The following is a 25,423-nucleotide window of genomic DNA, read 5'->3' as shown; positions in this document are numbered from 1 at the left end:
TAAGAACTATATGGCCTAAACATCGTAATAAAGTACAATGAATCAAATCAAAGCCACAATCAAATCTTAACCTTAAAAATGACTTAACTTGACATAGTGGACCTCCTTCCTGCAACATGAAAACTGGACAGCATCTTATCAACATGCGGCACTGGAAGCAGACCCGTAAGTGACACGTCTGCATTTCCAGTATCACCCAGAGCATAGTCATTTAACCTGTTGTAAAAAAAAAGGTTCTAAGCCTAGACAAGCACTACCGGTAATATACTTTGGTTATTTATATAAATGGTAATAAAAAGTACTAGAAAATCTTGAAACATCAAGAAATATAATAAGCTAAAGAGGAAAAAAATGTTACCTGCCCTGATTCTTCTAGCTAAACATAGTCAGCAAAAACCAGTGTGGAAATATGACATCACTGCAGGCAAATACAGCTGCCTCCAGCCAAACACAAACGTGGCAAAACAGATACAATGAGTCTTTAAGTAATAATTAATAGCACGTTTTCCACTACTTCAATTACTCAAGTATTTTTCTGGAATCACAAGTAGAAATATTAAAAGCTTCAGGATGAGAAGCTGAGAGTCATATGAGGGAACATTGCTATGGATCGAGCATTTGTATCACTTTTTTTCACTTCTCTTCACTTATTTCTTAGTTACATATTATGGAAATACCATAAAGATAAATACCTGCGTCTTTCAGAATAGCAACCAAGTGATAGAAAATTGTGTCCAGTGTGTTAATATTAACATGGAGATTAGAGTTCTTTACAGTAAGGGCTCATTAACTTGCCATACGCGGGTTTCTTTTTTTCACATATGCGAGTATTTACGGACTGAAACTATTCATTGCATATTCCGCACGAAACAGCGTTTTTTGCACACTAAAACACTGCATATTTATGTGCGCAAAAAATGGCTGAAACTTTTTTAGGTTAAAGTGCAAATCTGCAGCGGATATGCAAATGCATTTACGCAAGTCTATTTCAATGGGCTATTTCTGTACGTAATACTGCGGTTTTCTTATGTGACCGAAAAATATGCAGCTGTGAATGAAATCAATGGGTTCTTTTCACTGCATATTATGCACGTAAAAATATGTGCGTAATATGCTGTGTGCATATGCGGTTATGTGAATGAGCCCTAAGGCTGGGTTCACACAGGGCGGATTTGCTGCGCTTTTTCCGTAGCGGTTTTGCCGCAGAAGAACTGCTTCTGTGGCAAAACTGCTTCAAAGGTTAATTTGGGCTTGCAGGTTTTTCTGCGGATTTTCATTTTTTTCCGCAGCACTTTTTTACTTTTTGCCGCGTATTTGGTGCGGATTTGGCTGCATCCATAGAGGTCTATGGACAAAAAAGTGCTGCAGAAAAGACCGTAGAATGGACATGCTGCATCTTTTAAAATCGCGCCGCAGTTCCATTTCCGCACTGCGGCTGTGCGGAAAAAATCCGCACTGTGAGAACAGCTTTTTGGCAAATCTCATTTGTGCTGCATTGCACTGCAAATGCAGCGGTTTTGCCGCAGAGCAGATATGCAACGGCAATCCGCGGCAAAACCGTGGCAAATCTGCCCTGTGTGAACCCAGCCCAAGAGTCATATATTCAGTCAAGCATCTGTGGGATATGCTGGCAAAACAAGTCTCAGCCACGGAGGTCTGACTTCACAACAGGAACCGAAGGATCGGCTGCTATCATCTTGAGCCACGAGACCCTTTTTATAAGTCTTGTGAAGTAAATACCTTGATGGGTGAAAGCTGTTTTGGCAGCTTGAGGGCGACCTATACAATACTAGGCAGGTGGATGTAATGTTTTGGTCTGTTGTGCTCTGCTCTCACTTCATTATCTTTAAACTTGCTCTGTTGCAATTAGAATGGTTCTTCCCAGCCAATAAATGTATCACTTTTATAATACAGTGTTTTTGTCTCTTTTGGGAAGTTGTGAGGCATATAAATTGTAATTTTAAAGGGGTTATTTCACAATAATTCATTTTTTTAAAGTTTCTGGAAGCTCATATATGATGATAAGGTCTCGCTCAGACGGATGTAATTTTTCGTGCTGCTAGCAGCACACAAAATGCGCTTCTTTTGGGAACCAATAGGTTCCTATAGAAGCGTTTACATGAGAGAATGAAACGGCGTGTACCTAACAAAGATAGGACATGTGAGTGCAGGTCACATGTATGTCCGTGCTGTGCACAAGAGACAGAACCTGTCCTATCTTTGCTGCATGCTTTCCATAGGCTCCTATGGGAGCCTTGAAAGCATGCTGCTCGCACCTAGGATCATGTAGCTGGAAGCAGCCCATTCACGCGATCTTTATAGCTCCTATAGCCATGATCTTTTTGCACTGCTAGCAGCATGAAAATTACATTTGTGTGAACAAGGCCTAACAGTCAGCTTGCTGCTCTTACCCCCCTTCCTGGTGTTTGTTTCCCTGTTAACCAGTTAGTGCCTTCTCTCTCACTGAGCAGAATAACCACACCTTCCATACTGAGAAACTACATCTCCTAGCAGCACTCTGCCTGCACACTGTGCCCCAGGCCCCTCCCTGTTGTCTCCTGTGCAATGCTGCAGTTGTCACACCCCATCAGCACATCTGCTTTATTTATGTTAACTCCAGCAGTGCACAGCAGAAGACATTGTAAATCTACTCCCTGTCCTTCCACTGACACCTCCCTGTGATCCCAGGTCTGTGAATTTTGGTGCAGATCAGCACCGGAATCCGCCATGTGTGAACAGATTTGCTCTAAATTTTCCTAGCTGCTGAAAAGGTGTAAGTACTTCAGGTTTATGTTCAGATGACATGAAATATTATTCTACCCTAGCAATGAAGGACAGTGTATGGGAACAGTTGTAGGTATAGTCAAAAAAACCTGTATAAGTCCTGTTGACATCCACATCAGAGGTTTCATTTGTTGCACCACTTTGTTCTGTGAAATGCTGGCCATCTGGGCACTAAATGGACCCCATTATAGTCAATGAGGTCCGTTCAGTACCATTTTCTTCCATCACAAGAGGGCTCATATGGCCAGGGGTTGATGTTTTCCTGCTCACTGATTGATGCAGGATAGTGCAGACCCCTGGCACCAGTGTGTACAAGCCCTGAGTACAATAAAAGTTTCAAGACATGTACATGGATAGCTTTTCCAATTTCAATGTGCCAGGAGCTGTCGTTGTCTCCTCCGTGAAAGAGCAGACCGCTATTGGATGCATCTTTATTTCTAGGGAGAAGCTGGATATTTGCTGATCCAGACCTCTTATGCCAGTTAATGTTGTTACTGGTAAGTGAGCTGTGGAGTGATTTATTCTGCTTGGCGTCTGTGTTTCTGACCTGGCCTGTTTTGGACTGATTTTAGACCTCTGCATGCTGTGCTATACCTTGTAGTCCCCCTTGATCTGAACCAGTTTTTTGGTTGATTTTGACTTATGTATAATTTGGCTTTGGTGTTTTCCTCTGACTACTCAGTACTGACCCCTGGCTTGTTCTCTGTCATCTCTTACACTCTTTGCCTCCATCTGGTGGTCAATGGACTCTCTGTGAACATAACCAGGAAACTCCTTGCAGCTTAATATAAATCCAAATATTTAGGCAAAGAAGAATAGGAGCCCCAATGACTCTACTAAGCGGGGCGACTAGTCAGACTATTGTAGCTTACGTAGGTGGATGGGCTATACCCATATTGTTAAGAAAGGGGCAGATTAGATAGGTTATTACCATTATCCTACTACCACTATCTAGGCAGACAGGCTGGACTTATATTAATGCGCTTGCAAGGCAACACATATACATTATGTATATATAAACTTAACTCTATTGCTTTTGATGGAATGTAACGTGCCCCTCTTCACTGAGGCACTGTGGAGAGTTTTTAGCATGAAAGTTTATACAGTGATAAGCTGAATTATTTTGCAAAAAAATGATTTCTGTTCAATAATATTTAGAGAAGACTTCCACAAATGTAATACTATTATGAACAGCTCTAACAATGTAATTGTAGATGATATCCATTCAAATATGGAATACACAGATATATTCCCAACTATAGGAACATGATTGGGTAGAAAATGAAGTGTTTAATCATAACCATTTGCAGCCACCACATGGGACGCTGCGGCAGCTGCTGTCCATGGTGCTGGAGTAGTGGAGCTTCAGGCTGCCCAGCAGGCGCTCTCCATGCCCTGAGCACACAGTGAGCTCTCCCTGGTGCTGAACTGGAATGTGGATTTGCAAGGACAAAGATGGTTAGCTATAAAATGCCCTGCTTATACCGTTCGTGCATTTATCGTATACTTATATTAAACCCTCCTACTGCCCTTCGGGTTATGTTATGGTCCACAACTAAATTCATGTTTAAATACAGTTACAATAGACTGAATTTCCAATATGATGATGCATAAACTGGAGAATGAAATTCCATGCATATCAAAAACACAAGTTAAAGAGGTTGTCCAAGTTATGGAAACCCCTGTCATTGGGTCCTCTATATCCTAAAATTAAAAATCAGCAGTTCCTAACCTCTCCCCGCTACCCGCTCCAGTCTTTGCCGTCTGTTTACAGTCAGCTCTGACTCCTTGTAAAACTGCTATAGCAGCCAATGACAGCACTGAGACATGATTGCTGAGCACTGTCATTGACCGCTGCAGCTTGTAGATGGGCTTAGTATCTAAAGTGACGTCACAGTGGAAACTAGAGTCAGCAGTGGACGACAAACAGGAGAGCAGGGAGAGGTGAGAAATTGCTGATTTTAAGGCATGGGGGACCTGGTGACAGGGGTTTTCTTAACTCAGACAACCCCTTTAACTAAACCAATAACACACAAACATTCATGTCCTTTATTGAGCACATTGTGTGAACATTCATAGTGTAGGAAGAAAACATAAGTGAACCTTTGAATGTAATAATGTGTAGATCCCCTTTTAGCAGTAATCAGCTCTAGCAAATGTTATCTGTAGGTGAAAATAAGGTTTGTAGAATGTTGAGGAGGAATTTTAGACTATTTCTCCAAGCAAATGTGTTTCAGTTCATCAATATTTATGAGTGCTTTGTGTGCTCAACAGTCTTCAGATCATGCCACAGCATATAAATAGTTAAAGGGATTGTCCAGGTTTTTTTTTTATTTAGTTCCCCCCTTCCTCTGTGCTCACAACTTTAAAGTTACCTTACCCACCCAAAATGACATTAATTCCTTGGTCCAGTGGAGCATCATGTGACCTGTCATGTTATCTGATCTTCTAGTGACATCCTGTATACAGGTTATATGAGCTTGTAGTTGATAGATCCAGCACTGTTTATGGTATGGCACTGATGACATTCCATTTTGAGGCAGCAGATTGGTATTTCATTCTTAAGCATAGTCTTATTGCATCACCAAATGTCTCTTTACCTTGAGGTTATGGACTGTTGTCCATACATTCTTCTGTAAAATGTTTTCCTACAGCTTATAATTCACTGATCCCTCAATGACTGCAATGCATCTAGGTTCTGAGGCAGCAAAGCAGCCCCACAGCATGAGGCTCCTACTACACAGTGGCCATGAGGTTTTGATGTTTGTAGTACAATGTTCTTTTTTCACCAAACGTAGCATAGTGCATTTTTGTTAAAAAAGTTTCACTTTTGTCTTGATTTGTCCACAGAACATTTCCTAAAAGTATTGTGGAACAGGGTGATCTTGAACAAACTTGAGATGGACTAACATGTGTTTTTTGGACTGCATCAAATTCCTTTGTGGTGTCTTTCCATCAACATGATTCGTATTCAATATTGTTCTAATAGTGAATACTTGAAAATACGTTTTTGACGTTTGTGAAGTCCTCTGTAGGTCTTTTGCTGTTTCCCTTTTTCATGATTGTCCATTATGCTCTTGAATTGATCTGAACGGGATGTCCACTACTAGGGAAAGTAGGAGTAGTCCCAAATTTTCCAGATTTTTACATAGTATGCCTAATTGCAGACTGATGTATATCCAAGACTTTAGCAATGCTTTGGTAGTCTTTTCCACCTTTATGTCTCTCTACAACACATCCTTTGAGATCTTCTGAAAGTTTTTTACATTGAGGCATGGCTCACACTAACCAGTCTTTCTTGAGAAGAACAGATTTGTTAGTAACCAGGCTTTGTGTGCCTTTATTTAATGATCAAAACTTCTGTGAAGCTTGCACTTCAAATCCTGTCTTCTTCAGGCCTCCTTCACACAGGCAATGTGTTCTTACTCGTGAGCGGCTAAAATTTTGCACTTTTTTAGCCATTCATATGGCTGGGTGCGGCGTATAGGAGCCGCAGCCTAGAATTTTTGTCCAGCCTAAACATTTCTAATAGCTCAATAGAGCCAGCTGACATAGTTTAGCAGTGCCAGCCTCTGCTAAACTCCCTCCCTCTCCCTTTGCAGCAGCTCCCATAGAAGCCTATGGGAGTCTCCAGCTGACTTTTCTTTTCCCGCTGCGTTAAAACATTGCCGGTGTATTCGTCCGTGTTGTCTAATGTTTGTAGCTGCGATGTTTTAAAGCAGCTAAATGGTGGTATCTATATGCCAGGGTGTCAGTCGAGTCATGTATTAATTAAAGGGAAGCTGTCATCTTGAACATGTTGTCCAGATTGTAAGTAGACATCATGTTATATAGCTGGGGGAGCTGAGCAGATCGATTTATAGCTTTGTGTGAAAAGACTTAATATAACTCGTAATTTATTAATTCAAATCTCAGCCCAATTTGATGGTAGAGGTCCATTCAGCAACGCTATCAGTGAGTGACTACTATCTGTGTATAGATACTAGATATAAATCTATTCAGCTAATCCTGCTCTATAACATGCTGCCGACAGAATGGACTGCAGTTTCAATGTGATAGGTTTTCTTTAAGAACTATATTGTAGCATAATGGGGAGGTAATTAAAAATAACTGTATTAAGTACTCTATTGGGGTATTAATTGGAAATTGTTAAATATAATGGATACAGTGTAGTATATTTTGCTCATATTGTAAACAGTTTATGGATTTCATGATATTTAGTTAAAACTCTTAGATACAGAGGAGGAGTAATCTGTAGTACATGTGTGATGCAACCCTACCATTTTTAGTGGGTAGTAAACCATTGTCAAAAAATTTGAATCCTAATCTGTGGTGTAGCTGTAGGAGGCTTCAGGCCCCCCTTACCATATTAACTTTCACTGCAGTCCCCAGAGTGCCCCACCTCTGGCATTTCTGCTCCAATTCATCTCTTCTATGTACAGAAGGAATTGCACTCCAGCCCCCTTCTCCTCACCACTTGGTAGGCCTGCTTCTGTTGGGTTATGTGACTTCCTGCACAGCATAGCCTGATGCCTACCCCTATCTCGGATGCTTAAAGTATGAGCAGAGCATGGAAGGAGTTGGGCTATGCTGTGCTGGAAGCGGCATAGATTAACTGAAAGCAAGCTGTACCATGACAGAATAGTGAAGAAAGGACAGTGGCTTCTGCTGGACTGAAGGTGCGGAAGGTCCGGGGGCTGGAGAGACTGAGCTGGACAGAGGTGCAGGAGAGACACTGGAAGAGACAGGAGCAGAGGAAGCTCCATTCACAGCCCGCTCTGGTCAGGCACTTTCAAACCTTTGCAGAAAGGATGGAAACAATAAAAGAAGTGAAGCCTGTTAGGGATCTGCACCAAAATTCACATGAAAATCTGCACTGATACACAGATTGTGTGAATGTACCCTAAAACACATTATGTAAAAACATCATAAAAATTCATCCATAATATTTTACTAAAATATCCACAACTGTAGAAAAAAATTGGTATGTGAAGAACAGTGACAGAGTGCAGTGCATATGGTGACATTTACCCTGAGGCCAGCCCTTGTTTGGGAGCACAGGGGCTGTAGACCTTGAGGAGCACAGATGGCTTTATTACTTTGTGGAGCACAAAATGGGGCACTATTACTATGGGAGGGCGGTGACAGGATCAGAGGTAACAACATGACAGGGAGAGTGTGCAGAGACAAGCTGTAACTCAAAGAAGCCTTTACGGCAGGCATTATCTACATACAGGAGGAAAAGAAACCGACACCAAACAGAGGAGACGTCACCTGTGATCACTTGAGGTAACTGCACTGTAATCACTATCGCTGTGTAGAGCTGGTATCGCACTATTATATGGTGACTATATTATTTACACTAACTAGACTTGAGCTGCTGTGTAATATATTCTGTATATTATTTTTTTTCAACCAAAGATACAGCACAGTATAAAGTACAGTATAGAATAGCGAATGTTGTGCCAGCAGCCATTACCCCGCTCCTGGGTCCAAGCATGGAATCTAAAAGGCTTACAGCACTCACAGGGTATTAGCAAATATACTTTTATTCACCCAGTGTGACATTTCAGTCACTTTAAAAAGCCCCAGTAAATGGGCTGAAATGCCACACAGGGCGAGTAATGAACATTTTGCCTTATACTCTGGGACTGCTGTGAGCTCTTGCATTATATAGATAGATCTACATGTGTATCATTTACTTGATGAGGGGGACAAAACAGGTCTTAGGACTTGTGTCCCTAAGAGTCTAATAACACCCCCCGTGGCTGGAGCCGCATCAGTGGCCTACTTGAGACCCAGCGATGCAGCTGAAAGTTCTGAATGGACCACAGGCGGTCATAAGGAGGGGGGGGGGGGGGGGGGCTTAAGCTGAACTTTTTGTTCCTTGGCCCACAACCCTTTTTCTACGCCCCTGATCCCAACTCTGAAAACAACACCGCAGATATAATATTGCACATATAAATAGCATGAAAGTGCTTGTCAGTGGACAAAGTCATCGGAGTTGGCTCTATCCCTGTATTTTTTATTTTTGCACACTCACCTCCCTTCATTTGATTGGGCTCTTCTTGTCTGACGCCTGGCACTATCAAAGTGTCAAATGAACGGTCCTCACCACTCTCTCTCAATGGGTGACATCATGCTGTCAATAAAGTCTGACATCACTCATTGAGAGTGAGCAGTAGGGAACACCCACTTGACACCTTGAGAGCCAGACCTAAGGGGAACTTATCTGGATGAAGGATGAGTGGAAAGAAAGGGAATAAAGTCAGCAGGTCCTCAAAGTGCCTGTATCTCTATTACTTTGAGATCCACCTGCGCCAAGCCGTACCGCGCAGCACAGGTCACCGCCATGCAATAAACTAGAGACAATGACAACAAGGTATATATTAGTGCAACTGCATATTGCAACAGTTAAGTGCACATAATGGATGTTTTAGCTACAAAACCTCAGACAAAGTCATATTGTCATGGAAACAGATCTCATAACCAATCAAAATGATAGACAACTTCAAGTTCCTGTTAAAGGGATGGCATTGAACAAGTTTAGAGGCATTTTCAGGAAGTATTCCTTTCTTTGGAGAGCAGTTTCCATAGTGATATATATATGAGTTTGCTACATTGCACGGAGCAGAGTGTATACGTGTGATCATATATTAGCAGGTATATACATAAATTTGTATATTTCTGTGTAGAGCAGCTTCAGACGACCATATGTACAATTTCGCATGCTTCAATACATCATATTTGCGCAGTAAACAAGGTCTTTTTGGGTGCGTATCAACGATTCTTGCTGTCCTTTTTGCTCAAGGCCAGTTCCCATGCACGCTTGACACACCCATCCCATGATTTATAGGGCTATTTTAGCCTAATGAGGTCCAGATGTATACTTTTTCATGGAATTGCGCAACATATTGCATATTGAACTTCTACGGGGCTCTTGATGCACAAGCAAGCAGGAAAACAGAGCCGGTCCCTTTTTTTGCGTGCATTAGTAATGCGTGCAAGAAAATCACTCATGAGAATGAAATCAATGAAATTGATGGGTTCTATTCTCTGTGTATTGCAAAGCCAGGTTTTATGCGTGCAAAAATGCACGCAAACACGACTGTCTGAAGCCACCTTAATGGTATAATTGCCCACATACAGGACGTGGAGCAACACATGAAAAAGCCACATGGTGGCATGTATATTAAGGCTACATTCACAAGAGTTTTGTACCTTGCAAGATGCACAGAACTCATGCGAATATAAACTCTATTCTTTTGAAAGGAGTCATACACATGAGTGATCCTGGGAGGTGAAGAATTGTTGCATGTCCTATTTTTTCGCGTCCATCGGAATGCATCGCCCAGTGTTGTCAATGGGGTAGTCAAAAACATTGCAATGCTGTGAGATGCGCATGCAATTATGATGTGATGTTTCCCGTAAAACACGCACCAGAAGACAGCGATTTCAGAGAAGTGATCCGACGCCTTTTTGCATAAAAACGCCTCAAATCCGCAGGTAAAATACACATTAATAAGCGCAATATCGCACTCACCCGTGTGAATGTAGTCTGACAGCTGATATAAATAATGGACAGCTAGAACTAAAGTTACTTATAGAAAGCTGAAAATTGTAAATGATTACAAATTTAATTATGCAAAATAAAATTGCGACAAGGTGCTTTATATTATACTAGTAATTATTAGGAAATTATAGTACCAGTGTTTCTGGTGGAATAATGCGCCACGCAGCTGTGCTACATGGTACATCCATTATAATCTCCACAAATCACAAACACTCAGCTCTACTACATCCATTGTGACACCACACATTACACACATAGTTCTACTACATCCATTGTGACACCACACATTACACACACAGCTCTACTACATCCATCCTGATTCTCACATGACACAAACAGCTCTGCTACATCTATGCTGATCCATCCTCATTCCCGCACATGACACACAGAGAGGTCCTGGATACAGTGATCACCCCTGATCATGTGATCCCTGACTCCACCCACACAGGTGATCACATGACAGTGACATTATCACAGGTCCTGGTGGCTGCTGTCGGCTTATCTAGTATACAGTACTTTCCAAACTGCATAATGGCTCCTCCCACAGTAGTGATGTCACCACAAGTCCTTCGGCCCACCAGATCTCTGTGGTGGTGATAGGTCAGTGTCTCGTGTCAGGACCTCTGTGTTGTGTTTATTTTGTTATTTTTGTCCTCTCCTTCCAAGAGCTCTACCTTTGTTCTTCTCCTGTCGGTCAAGCTCTGTGTTTTATATATTCTGTAGGACCTGTGCTGATGTCACCAGGGAAATAGAGCTAAGACGTCACAAGGGGAGGGGCTTTTGGCTTATCCAGTATACAGTATTTTCTACGAAACTCTAGAATGGCTCCTCCAACAGTAGTGATGTCACTGCACGTCTTTCAGCCCACTGGATCTCTGTAGTGGCTATAGATCAGTGTCTTCTGTGAGGACCGCTGAGTTGTGTCTGAGATAATAATGGGTTAGTTGTATTCTCATTTTGTTATTTTTGTCCTCCCCTTCCAAGAGCCCTAACTGTGTTGTTCTTCTGTCAGTCAGACTCTGTGCTTTATATATACTGTAAGACCTGTGATGACATCACCAGGGGCAGAGCATTAGAAGCAGACACAAACATACATACAGACGGACAAGTGGTCATTAGTAGTTTGGTAACACAATGCTTCTAAATATTTCAGTAAGAATAAACTGAAGTCATGCAATACGCTGCCACAGAGAGCGCTCAGAATTACAGGAGTTGCGAGAATGAGGTGATTGTGTGTGTCAGATTGTTTCATCCACAAAATACTGACTAAGGGCTTTAACAGACGAATGTGTTATGCCACAATTTTGCAGAATGTGGAGAATATAAACTATTGATTTCAATGGGTCTATTCTCACTTCTTATTTTACACATGTTGTTTTTGCAGACACAAAAAAATAGGATGTGCATTATCTTATGTGTGTTCACAGTACCAAAGAGCCGCGTAGAGGTTTATGGGAGGTGAGTAGAGATGAGCGAGTATACTCGGATAAGCACTACTCGCTCGAGTAATTGGCTTTATCCGAGTATCGCTGTGCTCGGGTCTAAAGATTCGGGTGCCGCTGCGGCTGACAGGTGAGTCGCAGCAGGGAGCAGGGGAGAGCGGGCGGGAGAGAAGGAGAGAAAGATCTCCCCTCCGTTCCTCCCCGCTCTCCTCTGCAGCTCCCCGCTCCGTGCCGGCACCCGAATCTTTAGACCCGAGCACAGCGATACTTGGATAAAGCCAATTACTCGAGCGGATAGTGCTTATCTGAGTACGCTCGCTCATCTCTAGAGGTGAGCAAACGCGCATATCTGCCCACAGTGGTATGCGCTAAGCGGAGCGCATACCATGATCACTGGCACCGCGTTAGGCTAATTAGCCATTTAAATCAGGATGGCGTGTATCCCCCGAGCGGTGCCTGCACTAAAGCTGAGTATATTTTCGCAGGCACAAGAAAAAAATACACTTGTTTACTGTATCAAAAAAATCGTGTATTGCGTAACACACTTGTCTGCCAAAGCCCTAATAATTGGGACCTAATAAAGTTCTTGGTTCCCTCACAATAAATCGGTTTAGATTTACTTAAAGGAAACGCGTCACCATGAAAATGCTATCGAATCTACTAACATCAAGTTATGGAGCGAGCGGAGCTGAGCAGATTGACACATAGTTTGGTGGGAAGATACTCTATATAACTTGTAACTTATTAATTGACATCTTTGCTCTTTCTCTGCTCAGGATTTAGGAGTCCAGTGGGCGGTCTCACCGGGGGACTTATAGCCTCCTTGTGTGAGCATGCATACAGAGACAGCTGTTAATTCCCAATTAGGACCGCTCACTGGACTACTCAGCATAGAAAGAGCAAAGATTTCAATCAATAAATTACAAATAAGGCCAGATTCACACGAGTATATGCTTATTTGTGTACACATTTGTGTCCATGTTTTTGCGCATCAGGCATCGCATATTTGTTCACACAAATGCGTTTTTGTGGTATTTTTTGTGCGCACGAAAAAATATGCAACAATGCCCTCAGCCAGTGAAATGGCCAATTAGTTTTATGACTTCAAAATGTTCTCCTTTCTTGCACAAATGCGCAGGAGGCTGGAACATGTTTTACTGCACAATGGAACTTTGCACGCAAAATATGCGCTGCTGGATAAAGCCATTGAAATGAGTGGATTCTATTCACTGCCTATTGCTCGTGCAAATTTTACGTGTGCAAATACGGTCGTGTGAATGTGGCCTTGTACTCCACAAAACTATTGTACAGATCAGTCTCCTCGGCTCCTCCTGGTGCCAACTACAAGTTTTAAGTGATAGCTTGCATTTCCGGTGTGTGTTGGCCGACACGCTGCATCTGATTTGTAGGCACAAATAGGCGCATTCGCTACTACGTTCGCCGCAGCAGAGCATGGTTTGCGAATGAACGAGGTAACAATCTTTTTTTTTTTTACCTTTCAAAATCTGCGTTATTCCACACGAGTTTAAAAGAAAAAGCGGGAAGGTAGGTCTTGTCCTATGTTTCTTGCAGGTAGTTTTAATATCGCGAGTGAAAACAAAACCATTGATGCACATAGGGTTTTACCGCTGCGGAGCCGACAGTGAGACAGCGTATGGCAGCCATATTGTACTGCGCATGACAGTGTATCTCAGGCATGCTGCCATGCGCAACCTTACTGTTTTTCACTTGTTTAAATTTCCCACACTGTCGCGTCGCAATGGCACGTATAAATGCCACCCATACACAATGTAATCGCGTAAGGATGGCATTGTTTACACGCCCATAGAGCACAATGGGCTCTCTCGCATGTAATACGTGGCAAAATAGAACATGCTATGTTTTTTTTTTTTTGCACACACATATTACACAATTCTTACATACAAATATGACTGAAACAGCATTAGGCAATGTGTTTGATTGCCTGCGAATTATCACATACACGTACATCTCAAACATAATACGCACTAATGGTTTCCTATAGAAATGTTCAGAAGAAAGAATTTTAGGCGCGCAAAAAACTTTTGAAAAAGATAGGACATGTGACTGCAATGCCCGCATCTAAGGTCCGTGCTGCAAGTAAAATAGGACCTGACCTATCTTTGGTGCGTGCTGCGCAGGAGTCTCCATAGACTCCTATGGGAGCATGAGCTGTATCTGAGAAGAAGATTACAAGTCATTGGGAGGATTTCTGACGACCAAGGGAATTCCAAACAGCAGCGGCACCACTAAACCTAGAAGCACATTTTAAATGTCCCGCTGTAAACTCCTTTTAGTCCCCGTGGGAATGAGGGGAACCCCAAGGGTTCAGTTAATCTCCACAGGGGCTCCCTTAACCCCCTTGGGGACTAACAGGAGTTTACAGCGGGGCATTTAAAATGTGTGTTTGGGCAGTAAGTTTTTTAATACTTTTTTGCCACAATCACATCAAAAATGACACTTGGATAGAACACAATTGTTCTTTCACTCAGTAAGATTTGGAAACTGTTATATTTATAAATATTCAGAATCTATTGGAAGAACTGAATGTTCCGATCCCCTTGTTGATTGTTCTTTGTATTCTGTACAAATGCTCCATTAGACACTATAAAAGGGATTATACATGGTGGCATTCACTATCATAGACACATTATATTGGAGTCTTATTCTCGTCCTCTTAATACCACGTGGGTGATAGTTAGTGATGTCATAAAACATTTTATAGATACTATATGATAAGCAGTGAGCACTGCTAAGAATGCTCCATCTGAAATGTAGATGTCACTGGGCAAGAAAAATTACTGAAAAAGTGTGAACTATAAGACCAATGGGAAGACAAGTCCACTGGGAGAAATACACTGCGAAAACAAATAGCCAAAAAGACAAGAGGGTTTCCCCTGGGATACACCATTGAAATGTTGCTAAATAGGGCCGGATCACAAGATTCAGGGTCAGGGTGGCTCAGCTGCTATGCACAGACTTCTCACACCACCCACACTTGCAGGAAAAGCATTTCATTACATCAGCTCCACTGGACACATTGCCTGGAAATATGTCCATCATTTGTTTGCAAAAACATAAAAATACAAAAATGGACTTTGTATCTGGCTTGATATTTTCCAAAATGTAACTGATTTGAACTGAAGAGAATATGTTTATTGCATCTAATGAGATCAGATATCAAACACTCTCACCCAAAGCACTGCAAATTGAATGAATAAAGACTTAACCCGTGTGAAGAAAAATGTATAATACAGTATATAGCTGATTAGGGAGTAGAAGGGTCGATCAGAGGAAGCTAATGGAACTGCACTGACTCCATGTTATGTTTGAGAAGACTATTCTTGCAGGTTGGGATTATGTGAGATTTTGCATATTTGGATGAAAGAACCAGTGGGCAAAGAACTCTTCCTACTAGCCGTGAAGTATCAGTGCGCATTGGGGTGGGTTTATATACTCAAGTCATTATGTACTCGGGGATTATGAACTGCTGTTATTACTCTATGTAATCAGGCTAACATATAGTCAACAGGACAATCTTGTTTAATTAGAATTTGTGAGATCATAGGTCACAGTTACAAGTACAGTATTTCATAAGTTCACATGGCTGATTTAGGAGTGTGCAAAGTACTGTTGTGTCCTTCCATATGTAAACTCCAGATGTCCTGATAAATAACCAGTTTTGAAATAAGACTTTTGCATTACAATGTCCAATACAATTGTTCCATTTTACAATTTGCATATTTCCCAGAGAAGCATGCATGGCCTTATAAGCCTCCTCACTCACCTCCTAGGTGCTCTCCTTAAGGACAGATGATACCCCTCCTGACCCACATCTAAAAGCCTCTCGCTAGCCAAGCCAGAAACCTACTGCACACTGATGAGGGGCAATCACCCCAAAACAGCTGTCTGTGTATGGATTCTGGCTTTGGCTTACAATTCCCAGTCAGTGTTACAATACTTGTCTAAAAACTCTGACATTGACTTGCAGGAATGCTGCCTTCCAATAGGTGGTGCTGAAGAGGTATTGTTCCATTTGCCATTTGCATATTTCCCAAGAGCAGCATGGATGGCCTTATAAGTCTCCTTACACCTTCTAGGCGTCTCCTTAAGGAGAAATGATACCTTTTCTGACCCAATGTCCAACAGAGTAATGCAAAAGTTTTTTTTCAGACCCAGTCATCTTGCACCACTCCTCACGTCAAACCAAGAGTCAAGGCAAAGAAAGACACAATAGTCTAGAGAAGATGGCAGGTGTAATATTAAGAGCAGGGACAAAGGACAGGTACAACAATGTGGGAGACACATAGTCACTCCCTGATCCAAAGATCATGCTCCCACTTTTTAGCTTATTCAGTACTTTACACCAAACCACATGAGTCTGGATTTACTAAAGCTTGTTTATGTATTCAATGCAAATGTATTAAAAAAAGGTATTAGAAAAAGTATTAATAACCACAACTACTTAAAGGGAACCTGTCATCTCCAAACAGCACCATGAACTAAGTTATGGTGCTGTTTGGGGAGGTAATGGGGAGTCGAGGGATGTATTTTTTATATTCACTAGCTCCCTCATTCCCGCGATGTTTGCTGGTGAAGTCCGTACTGGTGTGAAACCATGACTCTTTTCAGACTGCTGTGTGTGCACAGTCCCAGAGACCCATGAGGGAGCGCATGCACAGCAGGCTGAAAAGAGTCCGATTTTCAGACCATGCATGTAATTCACCGGTGGACAGTGTGGGAAGGAGGGAGCGGGTCAGTATACATAATACATGCCTCGGGTACCTACCACCTCCCTGAGCAGCACTATAACTTAGTTTACAGTGCTGTTCAGAGGCATCAGGTTCCCTTTAAAGCGGTTTATAGATGAAGAAACACCCAACAACCTATACATAAGGATCTAAGTACTGAACGCACTCCTCCATTGCCTGCAACTGCAGTTGTATGGAACAGATATTTGTCACATTTGTCATTTCATTCCAACACCTTAGATGATGTCTATTGTTAGAAGGTAGAATTTCCAGGATGACTCCGGAGCTCTTCATTGATATGGAACTCAAATCATAGAATACAAAACACTGTTTCATGTCTTACCTGTTTAATATTTGGGCATCATCATGTTTACTCTCTTGAATATTGAAGCAGCTGCTCTTGGACTGTGGAATGGATTTGTGCTCAGTCAACATGGTAGAAGCAGCGGTGGTGATTATAGCAATCCCGTCTCTCACGCGAGCAGGAAGGTCATAGTCCCACTCATCGTAGGACACGGAGATCAGTCCTGTAGGGAACTCCGCCGGCACAGTGTCAGTGTCTCCAGCCACAAGGCTGGGTACAATCCATGTGTAGCCATAACCTGTCAATCCCACTGAATGGGCCACTTCAAATATATAGGTGGCTTCTTCTTTTGTGCAATACAGCAGGATGACAGGACTCTGGAGCTTCTTGAGTTGGTTTTGGATCTTAGAGTCATTATCATCTAAAGACATATCCAGATGTATAACTTCTTCTAGTTCCCAACCCACAAAGCTATTTTCAATAGTGCTCCGCACCTTATTCTCAAAGTCTTGGTATCCAGGGAAGTAGGTAGTGACAATGGAGAAAATGTACCAGTCATATTCCTCCATGATGTTAAGCATAACCGAAGCCTGTTGTTCAATGGAGGGCCCAAACTGGAAGAACATTGAAGATTCTTCCTGCAATGAGAAGAAACCAAATGGAATAAATAATAATAATATTCACGTTTCAAATGAAAAGACACATATTATTCATATAATGGGTCATTCTACAATTATGATGGCATACTTTGCATAATTCGACATACATTTGGTATAGACATGCATTTACTTCTAAAAGCATGAAATAGGTGTTTTTTTACATAAGTCCAGCTTCCACAACTTCCCTCCCATGGAGTTTGGATGGGGCAGCAGCTCACATGCTCAATCACTGCTTCATTAAACTGTCATTGAGGTTGTGCTGGTGATGAGGAACTGGGGACTTTCATCCTAGTAGGGATCCCAGTAGGAAGGCCCTCGAATCATGCTTTATCTAGCCATCTGATTGGTGGAAAAACTCATGTAATAACCAATTTAAAAAATGAAGATAAAAGCTGTTCTGTAGTTTCATGTCCACTTAGACCTATATGTTTTTTAGCACAAAACATGTTAAGATGACGACATTAAAATTAATTACTTGCTATTACAGATTTAGTATATGATGTCTTTACATCTGCTGCTGAAGCCCCGGCAATTAAACTGCTCAGAGCGTACATTTCCTTGGACACCTAGGGAGCTCCATTGTCTAGAAGATGTTCAGCAATGTCTCTAGGGTATTACTCTTTAGTCCTCAGCAATGATTCCGTGGGACCAGTTAATAATACCTACGCATAATATGAATAATATAAGAAGCATTTAACGACTTTCAATTTATTCTGCCAACATTTCTCTTACTTTGTTGGTAATTGTTTTTATTATTTTTAAGTTTTCCCATGTTTTTGCTTGCATAAATATATATTTTTTTCCTACGTGACACTGGAGGTCATCACAGTAGATGTACAGTTCTAGCTGATGAACTAAGGACATGTTACTTTTCAGCTTGCTGTGATGACTCTGGGGGACATCTCATTACCACAAGTGGGTGGAGATATTCAATACCAAAATGACAGTTCTATTCTCTTCTGGCGGCCCAGGAAGTTGGCCATACGTGGTGATCATTGGTATGACTTTTAGTCAAACTTTCCTACTTGTACATTATACACTCACATTGTAAGAAGTTATATAAGAGGGTTTATCCAGATGGCAAATAAAAAAACAAAAACAAATCTTGCGATTTGTATAAAACCAACTAGTTCCGCAGAGCTTTCAAGTAATTTATTTATTACCCCCCACAAAGCTGGGTAGTCGTTTTCCCGACCCCGGAAGGATGGAAGGTTTAGTTGACCTTGAACCGGCTACTTGAACCATGCGGGGATTGAACTTGTAACCTTGAGGTCGTGAGCGATGGCTTAGGACTGTATTTCTGCTGCCTTAGCACTCTGCGCCTCACGAGACTCTAATAACATCTACAAATATTATGAAATTAAAAAGGAAGCTTACTCACCTCTTCTTTCCAACTGTGGTCCAGTGCAGACGCATCGGTGGTCCTCTTAGTCTTTGCTTGGAAGTGGACAGCATGTGACCACTGCAGCCAATCAATGGCCATTGTAATACTATTTGCATCACAGCTTGACTACAGTGGTCACATGCTGTTCACTTGTGTACAAAGACCAAGAGGACCACCGGAGCATCTACACTGGCTTTCTTTTTGGGTTTTATAATATTTTCAGATGTTTTAAAATTTAAGTAAATTATTATTTTAAGCATATGAATTTCAAGCCCTAAAACTATTGAAGTTACTGAGCATAGACCACTCCAGTGAAGGTTATTGGTTCGAACAATATAAAGAACACAAATATTATTTAGCCACTCTTTAAAAATCCCTCGCTGTAATCTTTCTAAGCAATGATTGTATTTGTTGTAAGCTGCAGGCCTGTGTGCCATCTGGGTATTCTATGTCCTACCCTTAAAGGTGAGTCCCAGTAGCCTCCCATGACTTAGAGCTGATGTGATATAAAAGAAAAGATGGGAACCTCTGAAGGTAAGTAGTGCTTAAAAACCACTGCTAGTGACATAAAGGCCAAGGTAGAAGTAGTGAAGGAACATTTCATGCACTTTAGGCTGTGCTCACTAAAGGGCATCATAAAGTAGTGACAATCAGGGCTCTTTCACACGGGCGCTGTTAGCCCACAGTATAGCAGCAGCTACGTTACTCCAAAGAACGCATGAATGGGCTGATTCTAACTACTTTGAAGTAGCCCATTCACACGATCCATGGTGCGGGCTGCGGGCCTTCCAGCTCCCATAGGAGTGTATGTGAAGCACGCAGCTAAGATAAGACAGGCCCTATCTTTGCCCGCACCTCAGAGCTGACATGTAAGTTTGCACTGACATGTCCTATCTTTGTTAGACACGCAGATTCCGTCCATCTAACAATCGTCCATGCCAACGCTTCTATAAGAACCCATTGGTTCCTTTAAGAAGTGTGTTCTGTACGCAACTCTTATGCCCACAGACAGCGCCCGTGTGAAAGAGCCCTCATGCTGATTTTAGCAGTCTGTCCCTTAAAAGATAATGCGTAGTGGTTTATAACAATTCACAGCTTGTTTCTGCATGTTTCTGCAGCTCCCAGTAAGAGATGAGTCTATGAGGGCCAGTAGCCCCCATCCACCCTGATCAGTGGTTTCTCAGTAAGCAGCATATGGGCAGCCTCAAACGGCAGTAGGCGCAACTACGCTCGCTGGTATGGAGCGTAATGGTGCCTGAGCGAGGTAAATTTCATCCCCTTCACCGGCCTATGCCATAGTGCAGGAGTTTAAAAAAAAGTTTGGAAGATTGGTGCTGCACCATGTATTCACTATGTACGGGAAAGATGGGCATGTCCTATCTTTTCTCACCCGTACAATTAAGAGGTAGTGAAAATGAAACCACTGAAATATATTGAAATTGGTGGTTTCATTTCATCCCGTTATGCGGCTGTCATTATCATGGCCACAAAAGGGGAAAAAACATGTTTGTCTAAATAAGCCCTAATAGCTAGAATACTGCCAGGGTAGATTTGGGGCTTTTAAGTCCTAAAGAATAAACTGAACTCACCTCTTGCTGCAGAAACATACAGAAACAAGTTCTAAGTTGTTAAAAACTGCTGCACGTTACCCTGTAAGGGACAGACTGCTGAATCAGCATATCTGTCACTATTTTATGCGCCCTCGGTGAGCACAGCACAAAGTACATGACAGATTCCCTTTAAGTGAGTTATAAGGATGCACAAAAGAAACTGTAACAAAATAGCAATTTATCTCTTTTAAATTGACACGTAATAACTATCTAGACAATTATATAGACAATGCATTGTAAATAGACATGTCCTTATATAATAGCCAATGTGATTACTAGCAAAAGTTCCTGATAACTGAAAAATTGCTCTAAAGTGTTGGCCACTAAGGATCTCCCTTCCTGTTAACCTACTCTCCATTGCCTATTCTTATATGAAGTGTGTCTCTGGTAACTGAGAAGGATAAGAGAAAATGAAGTGGACATGTGCTTGCTGCTGTCTCCTGCTACCTATATAAGTGCATGGAGAGACGCAGGAAATGCTGCTGGGGGGGAGACAGAAAGACTGACACAGACTTTGTCCTAACCCGCCTGGGCTATGGCAGCTACTACAGCAGTCTGGGTTAAATATATATATAGCCTGAAAGTGACTGCCAACCGAAAAAATTCCCCGAGGGAGTTACGGGAAGGAAAGATATCGGGGTTTGTAGTCCTCAGGGTGAGGGGGTAGTAGTCGTCAGTTCGTGATGCCACTGTTCCACACACTGGCATTCGTGCATGGCGCATGAATAAACACTGGCCAAGTGTATTGCACCTCGGGTCCTCAGGAATGGATGAGGCCCAGTAAAACTTTACTTGAATAACGTTGCTAAACGGGTAATTACATGTACATTCACAGCAGTAGTTACAGCACTAGTTACAGGCAGAAGTTCAGAGGTTGGGAGGCAAAAATTACACAGGAACTATACGGCCCTATAGTCCACGTTATCTATATGTTACCGGTACTGGACACAAAATATACTCTGGAGGAAGCAAGAAAGCAGGATCCTCTCCACATACTCACTGGCAAAATACAATTACTTAGCAGAAGACTTAGAATAAATGCACCCCACACATTCTCCACGTGGGTGTTGAAATCACGTACTTCTGTGTGGTGATCTGTTGGCGGACGGCCACACAGGAAAAGTTAACTGCCGTGGTGTGAACGGGTACCTGGTTTAGTAGCAATTAGGATTTGGGTTGCTCTATCTCTCTCTCTCTCTCTGGACGGTGCTCACTCCTCTACATCCACACCCCATGCGCTACGGGATATCGTTACTCCTCTTCCATCTTCACCAACATGGAAGCTGATGGTGCTCCCATGCGGCTCTGTGTTAGCTCCGAACAGCAGGTAAGATGGAAGCCTGCTCCAACACAGAAACAAGAAGACCGCTTCCTGCTCTCAGACACTCACTTTTTTAACCTCACTTACACCACATGACACTATAAGATAGATACATTCAGCAGCAGAGCGGACAGGCAATGATTTTAAGGGAGTTAACCCTTCAGATGCTGCAGCTGTGCAACACACATACAGAAAATAGACATGGCAGTTTTGCACAGCGCATCCACATAAGACAGACATGTATGACAATTATGGAGGGGACCAGGATGTTATTCTGAGACACTACAACTTGCTGCTGCAGCATCTAGTAAGTGATATACGGTCTCACAACTAGTGGATTTACATCTACACTGCTCAGTACTGCTGTATAATGACCTCCATGCTGCTGCTACTTCTCTGTATATGAGAGATAGAGACAATGGAGCAGGATCTTTTATTCTGTGTGCTGTGAGTGAGCAACATCATAGTAGCTGGTCTCCTCCGAAAAAGCAAAGTTTAAGATGGAGCCTGCTGAGAATAGAACTAAAAGAAATACAAGTCATATGTTGGTTGGAAATAGTAATAATCCACATGTATACACAGATGAGAACTTATTCTGAAAAGTCACCTGAAAGTTTAGGTATGCTTTATATTGTCACTGTAGGTATGATTTATTAAATGGCATTACTTTTGAAATAGGAAGATGGGCATTACTACACGGACAAGTCAGGTGTTTGACACCAACATATGGGAAATGATTTGTGGCATTACTGTTGGCACTGCCATGTGTTACTAGAATGGTCTGCGAACAATAGGCTAGTTGGTATACCTAAAATATGGGAACAGTCTGTTCTACTGTGGCATGACGGTATTATGTGGGGACTACTGTGTTGGCACAGTAATGTACTTACAAATTGTTTTGTTGGCAGAAATTGCTGTGCGGCACTGCTGTGTGAGAATAGTTTCTCTGTGGGCATTACTTGATGTGAACTTTATTTTGGAGCTAAGATAATACGTGATTCTTTAGCAGCCATTTAGCAGTAATTCACTTTTGCACAATGCTGACCTCTATTCATTTTCTGTTTCGGTTTTCCGACATGGTTGATGCTGGAAGTATGGGAAAAAGATTTCTAAAATACTGATATACATGACAAATTAGTGGGACAAACACATGCTAGCCAAACGCCACTGCCTATAATACCCAACTGATGGGAGCCACGCAGTAGCATTACTTTATGGAATCTCTCAGGAGTTCAAATTGGAAAAACACATGGAAAATATCATGAAAAAAAGTCTTTGCGGCCATCACGAATTATCCCATAGCCTAGAATTCATAACATAGTGTGTAAATTGGGCAATCCACTCAACATTGCAGGTGCTTATTCCTATGTGCATACGCACGATACCTACAGTTTGTGTACAGATCTTTTTCTTTAGTTTGACTCTTAGAGCGGCTTCACATGAGCAATTTGTGCAAATATGTTCGCTACAATGCAGCGTATTTGTGCATGAATAAGGTTGGGAGAGGGCTATAATAAGGGTGTTGCACGCATGTCTGCGCATATTACTGTACTTTTTCCACGCGCAGGGCCGGGTTACACAAGCGTGACGCAGCCTTTCCGTGTAATTAAATGGCTATTAAAGCTTAATAAGGGCCAGCTGTCTTTTGTCTTCATGAAACTCTATGGATCAAAATCAACATGCTTCAAATAGGCGCTGAACAGTTGGCCCCTCCACAGCATCAATAACACTATCGGGGAAGAGCGAAGGAAAACCCAAAGAAGTCAGGACAATGGAGAAAATGCGAGAGGGGGAAACCTGCAAGGGAGCCCAATTGCTGATGTAGTGAAAAGGGTCACCTGAGCTGCAAAGAACGGTATACCATTGCAACATAAGAAGGATTAGCATTGGAAAGCAGGAAATTATCAAAAGAACGAGTGTGGATCTAATGGGAGTCTGCAAATTGCATTGGACTGAATATGGGGACTTTAGCTCGGATGTCTACACCATTTATTACTCAGGAAACGGGACGGTAAGAAGACGAGGGGTTCCCATTGTGGCAGAACAAAAAATCAATTTATTGATCTGCTATAGTTGTTATGCCATGTTGTGTATAGACCATGTGAATACTGTGCACATAATGTACTTTAATTTGTGTATGCTTTGTAGGAGACTCTACACGGTCTGGGAACCGAGTTGTAGTGGGCTGGCAGCGCTGCCATGTGCTGTTACATTAGCTGAACAGTAGGAGGTACTAACATCAACCTGGGCATAGAAAGAGCTGGGCGCTGAAGTAGGTGCGAGCATTGTGGTACTGCAAAGTTGTATTACAGTGATAGAAAGAGGGTGTTGAAGGGTGGTTATTAAGGGGCAGTTTTTGGTGCCAGATGGGGAGTGTTAACTTCATGGAGTGTCTGAGTAACCCCTTGTTGACCTGTGAGATACAACAGGCCTGACCTTGTCTGCTAAGGAACGGGTTGGTGCGTTAGAAGCTGAACTGTGTGACTGGAGACTACACAGCGGATCTTCTGAATTTGTAACAGGGATCACGATGCGCCAGAGCAGAACAACGAGTATAGCGAAGCCAAAGTGTCAGCACAGGAGTTGTCGGTGAACTGGCTGGGGAAGGGCTATGAACTCTTCAGACTTTGTGAGAATGTGGACAATGGCCAGTTTACTGTGCATGGAGGTTGGTCCCCATAATGATCCCCAGCCCCTCCATCTCCATTCACTGAGTGATGATCCTCCTGTGTAAAAGCACAAGAACGATCATCGCTCAACGACCTGTCACACATTTGTACCCAATAGGTCGTTCCATGTAAAAGGACCCTTCATTATACAACTTGAAAAGAAACAAGATGTTAAAAGTCAATTTGTCCATTGTTCTAAACTTGTTGAAGTCTTCGTCCCAGCAAGGCTTTACACAGAACAATGGATCATCGCCTTCTACAAGATGTTTCCTCGCCAGAGCGCAGGAAAAAGCTGTTATCTTCAAGGACAGGAGGTGTGAATTACTTCTCATTGAGATCTATCTGATTACTTGAGGGCATTAAGCATTAAGGAATCTTAAAATGAAGTCCTGATACTGCTGTGTGTATGTCAATGACTGGTAAGCGGCAATTCATTAGTATGACAAGTGGTAATTTATATGTCCAACCAAGGCTCATTTTCTTCACGCACATTCACTTTAACATCAACTTGTAACTAACATCTTTCTTTATCCCCATTCTAATTGACTAAATTTGATCAGCAAAATAAATCATTTCAAAGCTAGTAGACAATTGCATCCCATGGTTGACACAATCCCAGCTGCAAGGATGCTGAATTTACATTTTATACATACTTTACAAAGAGTGAAACTACAGAAAGCCACAGTATAGTCCCCAAATTATAGGCTGAATTCACACCATGTTTGGACATTACTATTGACGGGACTGAGAAACAGCTGGGTATACAGCTAGACAAAGTGTATATACCATAGCTAAGCGTAACCTACACAGTAGGGCTACCGGATTCTGACGGTTGTGGCCAAATGTGTGTTGAAAAAACATCCTGCGGGCATACTGTATTGATGGGGTGAATTAAGCCATTTTCCAAC

The 25,423-nt window shown here is 42.1% G+C and overlaps 1 protein-coding gene across 1 annotated transcript in view; it reads right to left on the bottom strand.

Moving 5' to 3' along the window:
- Positions 1-25,423, bottom strand: part of GRIN2B (glutamate ionotropic receptor NMDA type subunit 2B) — a 302,881-nt gene that overhangs the window by 144,363 nt on the left and 133,095 nt on the right. Inside the window, exon 2 of the mRNA XM_066594564.1 lies at positions 16,912-17,510. Within this exon, the coding sequence (XP_066450661.1) occupies positions 16,912-17,510 (599 nt within the window). The remainder of the gene's footprint in view (positions 1-16,911; positions 17,511-25,423) is intronic.

Source organism: Eleutherodactylus coqui, chromosome 3 (assembly GCF_035609145.1).
Source record: "Eleutherodactylus coqui strain aEleCoq1 chromosome 3, aEleCoq1.hap1, whole genome shotgun sequence".
Taxonomy (NCBI): domain Eukaryota; kingdom Metazoa; phylum Chordata; class Amphibia; order Anura; family Eleutherodactylidae; genus Eleutherodactylus; species Eleutherodactylus coqui.
Note: the sequence above shows the minus strand (reverse complement) of the source record. Positions and strands in the feature narration are given on the sequence as shown.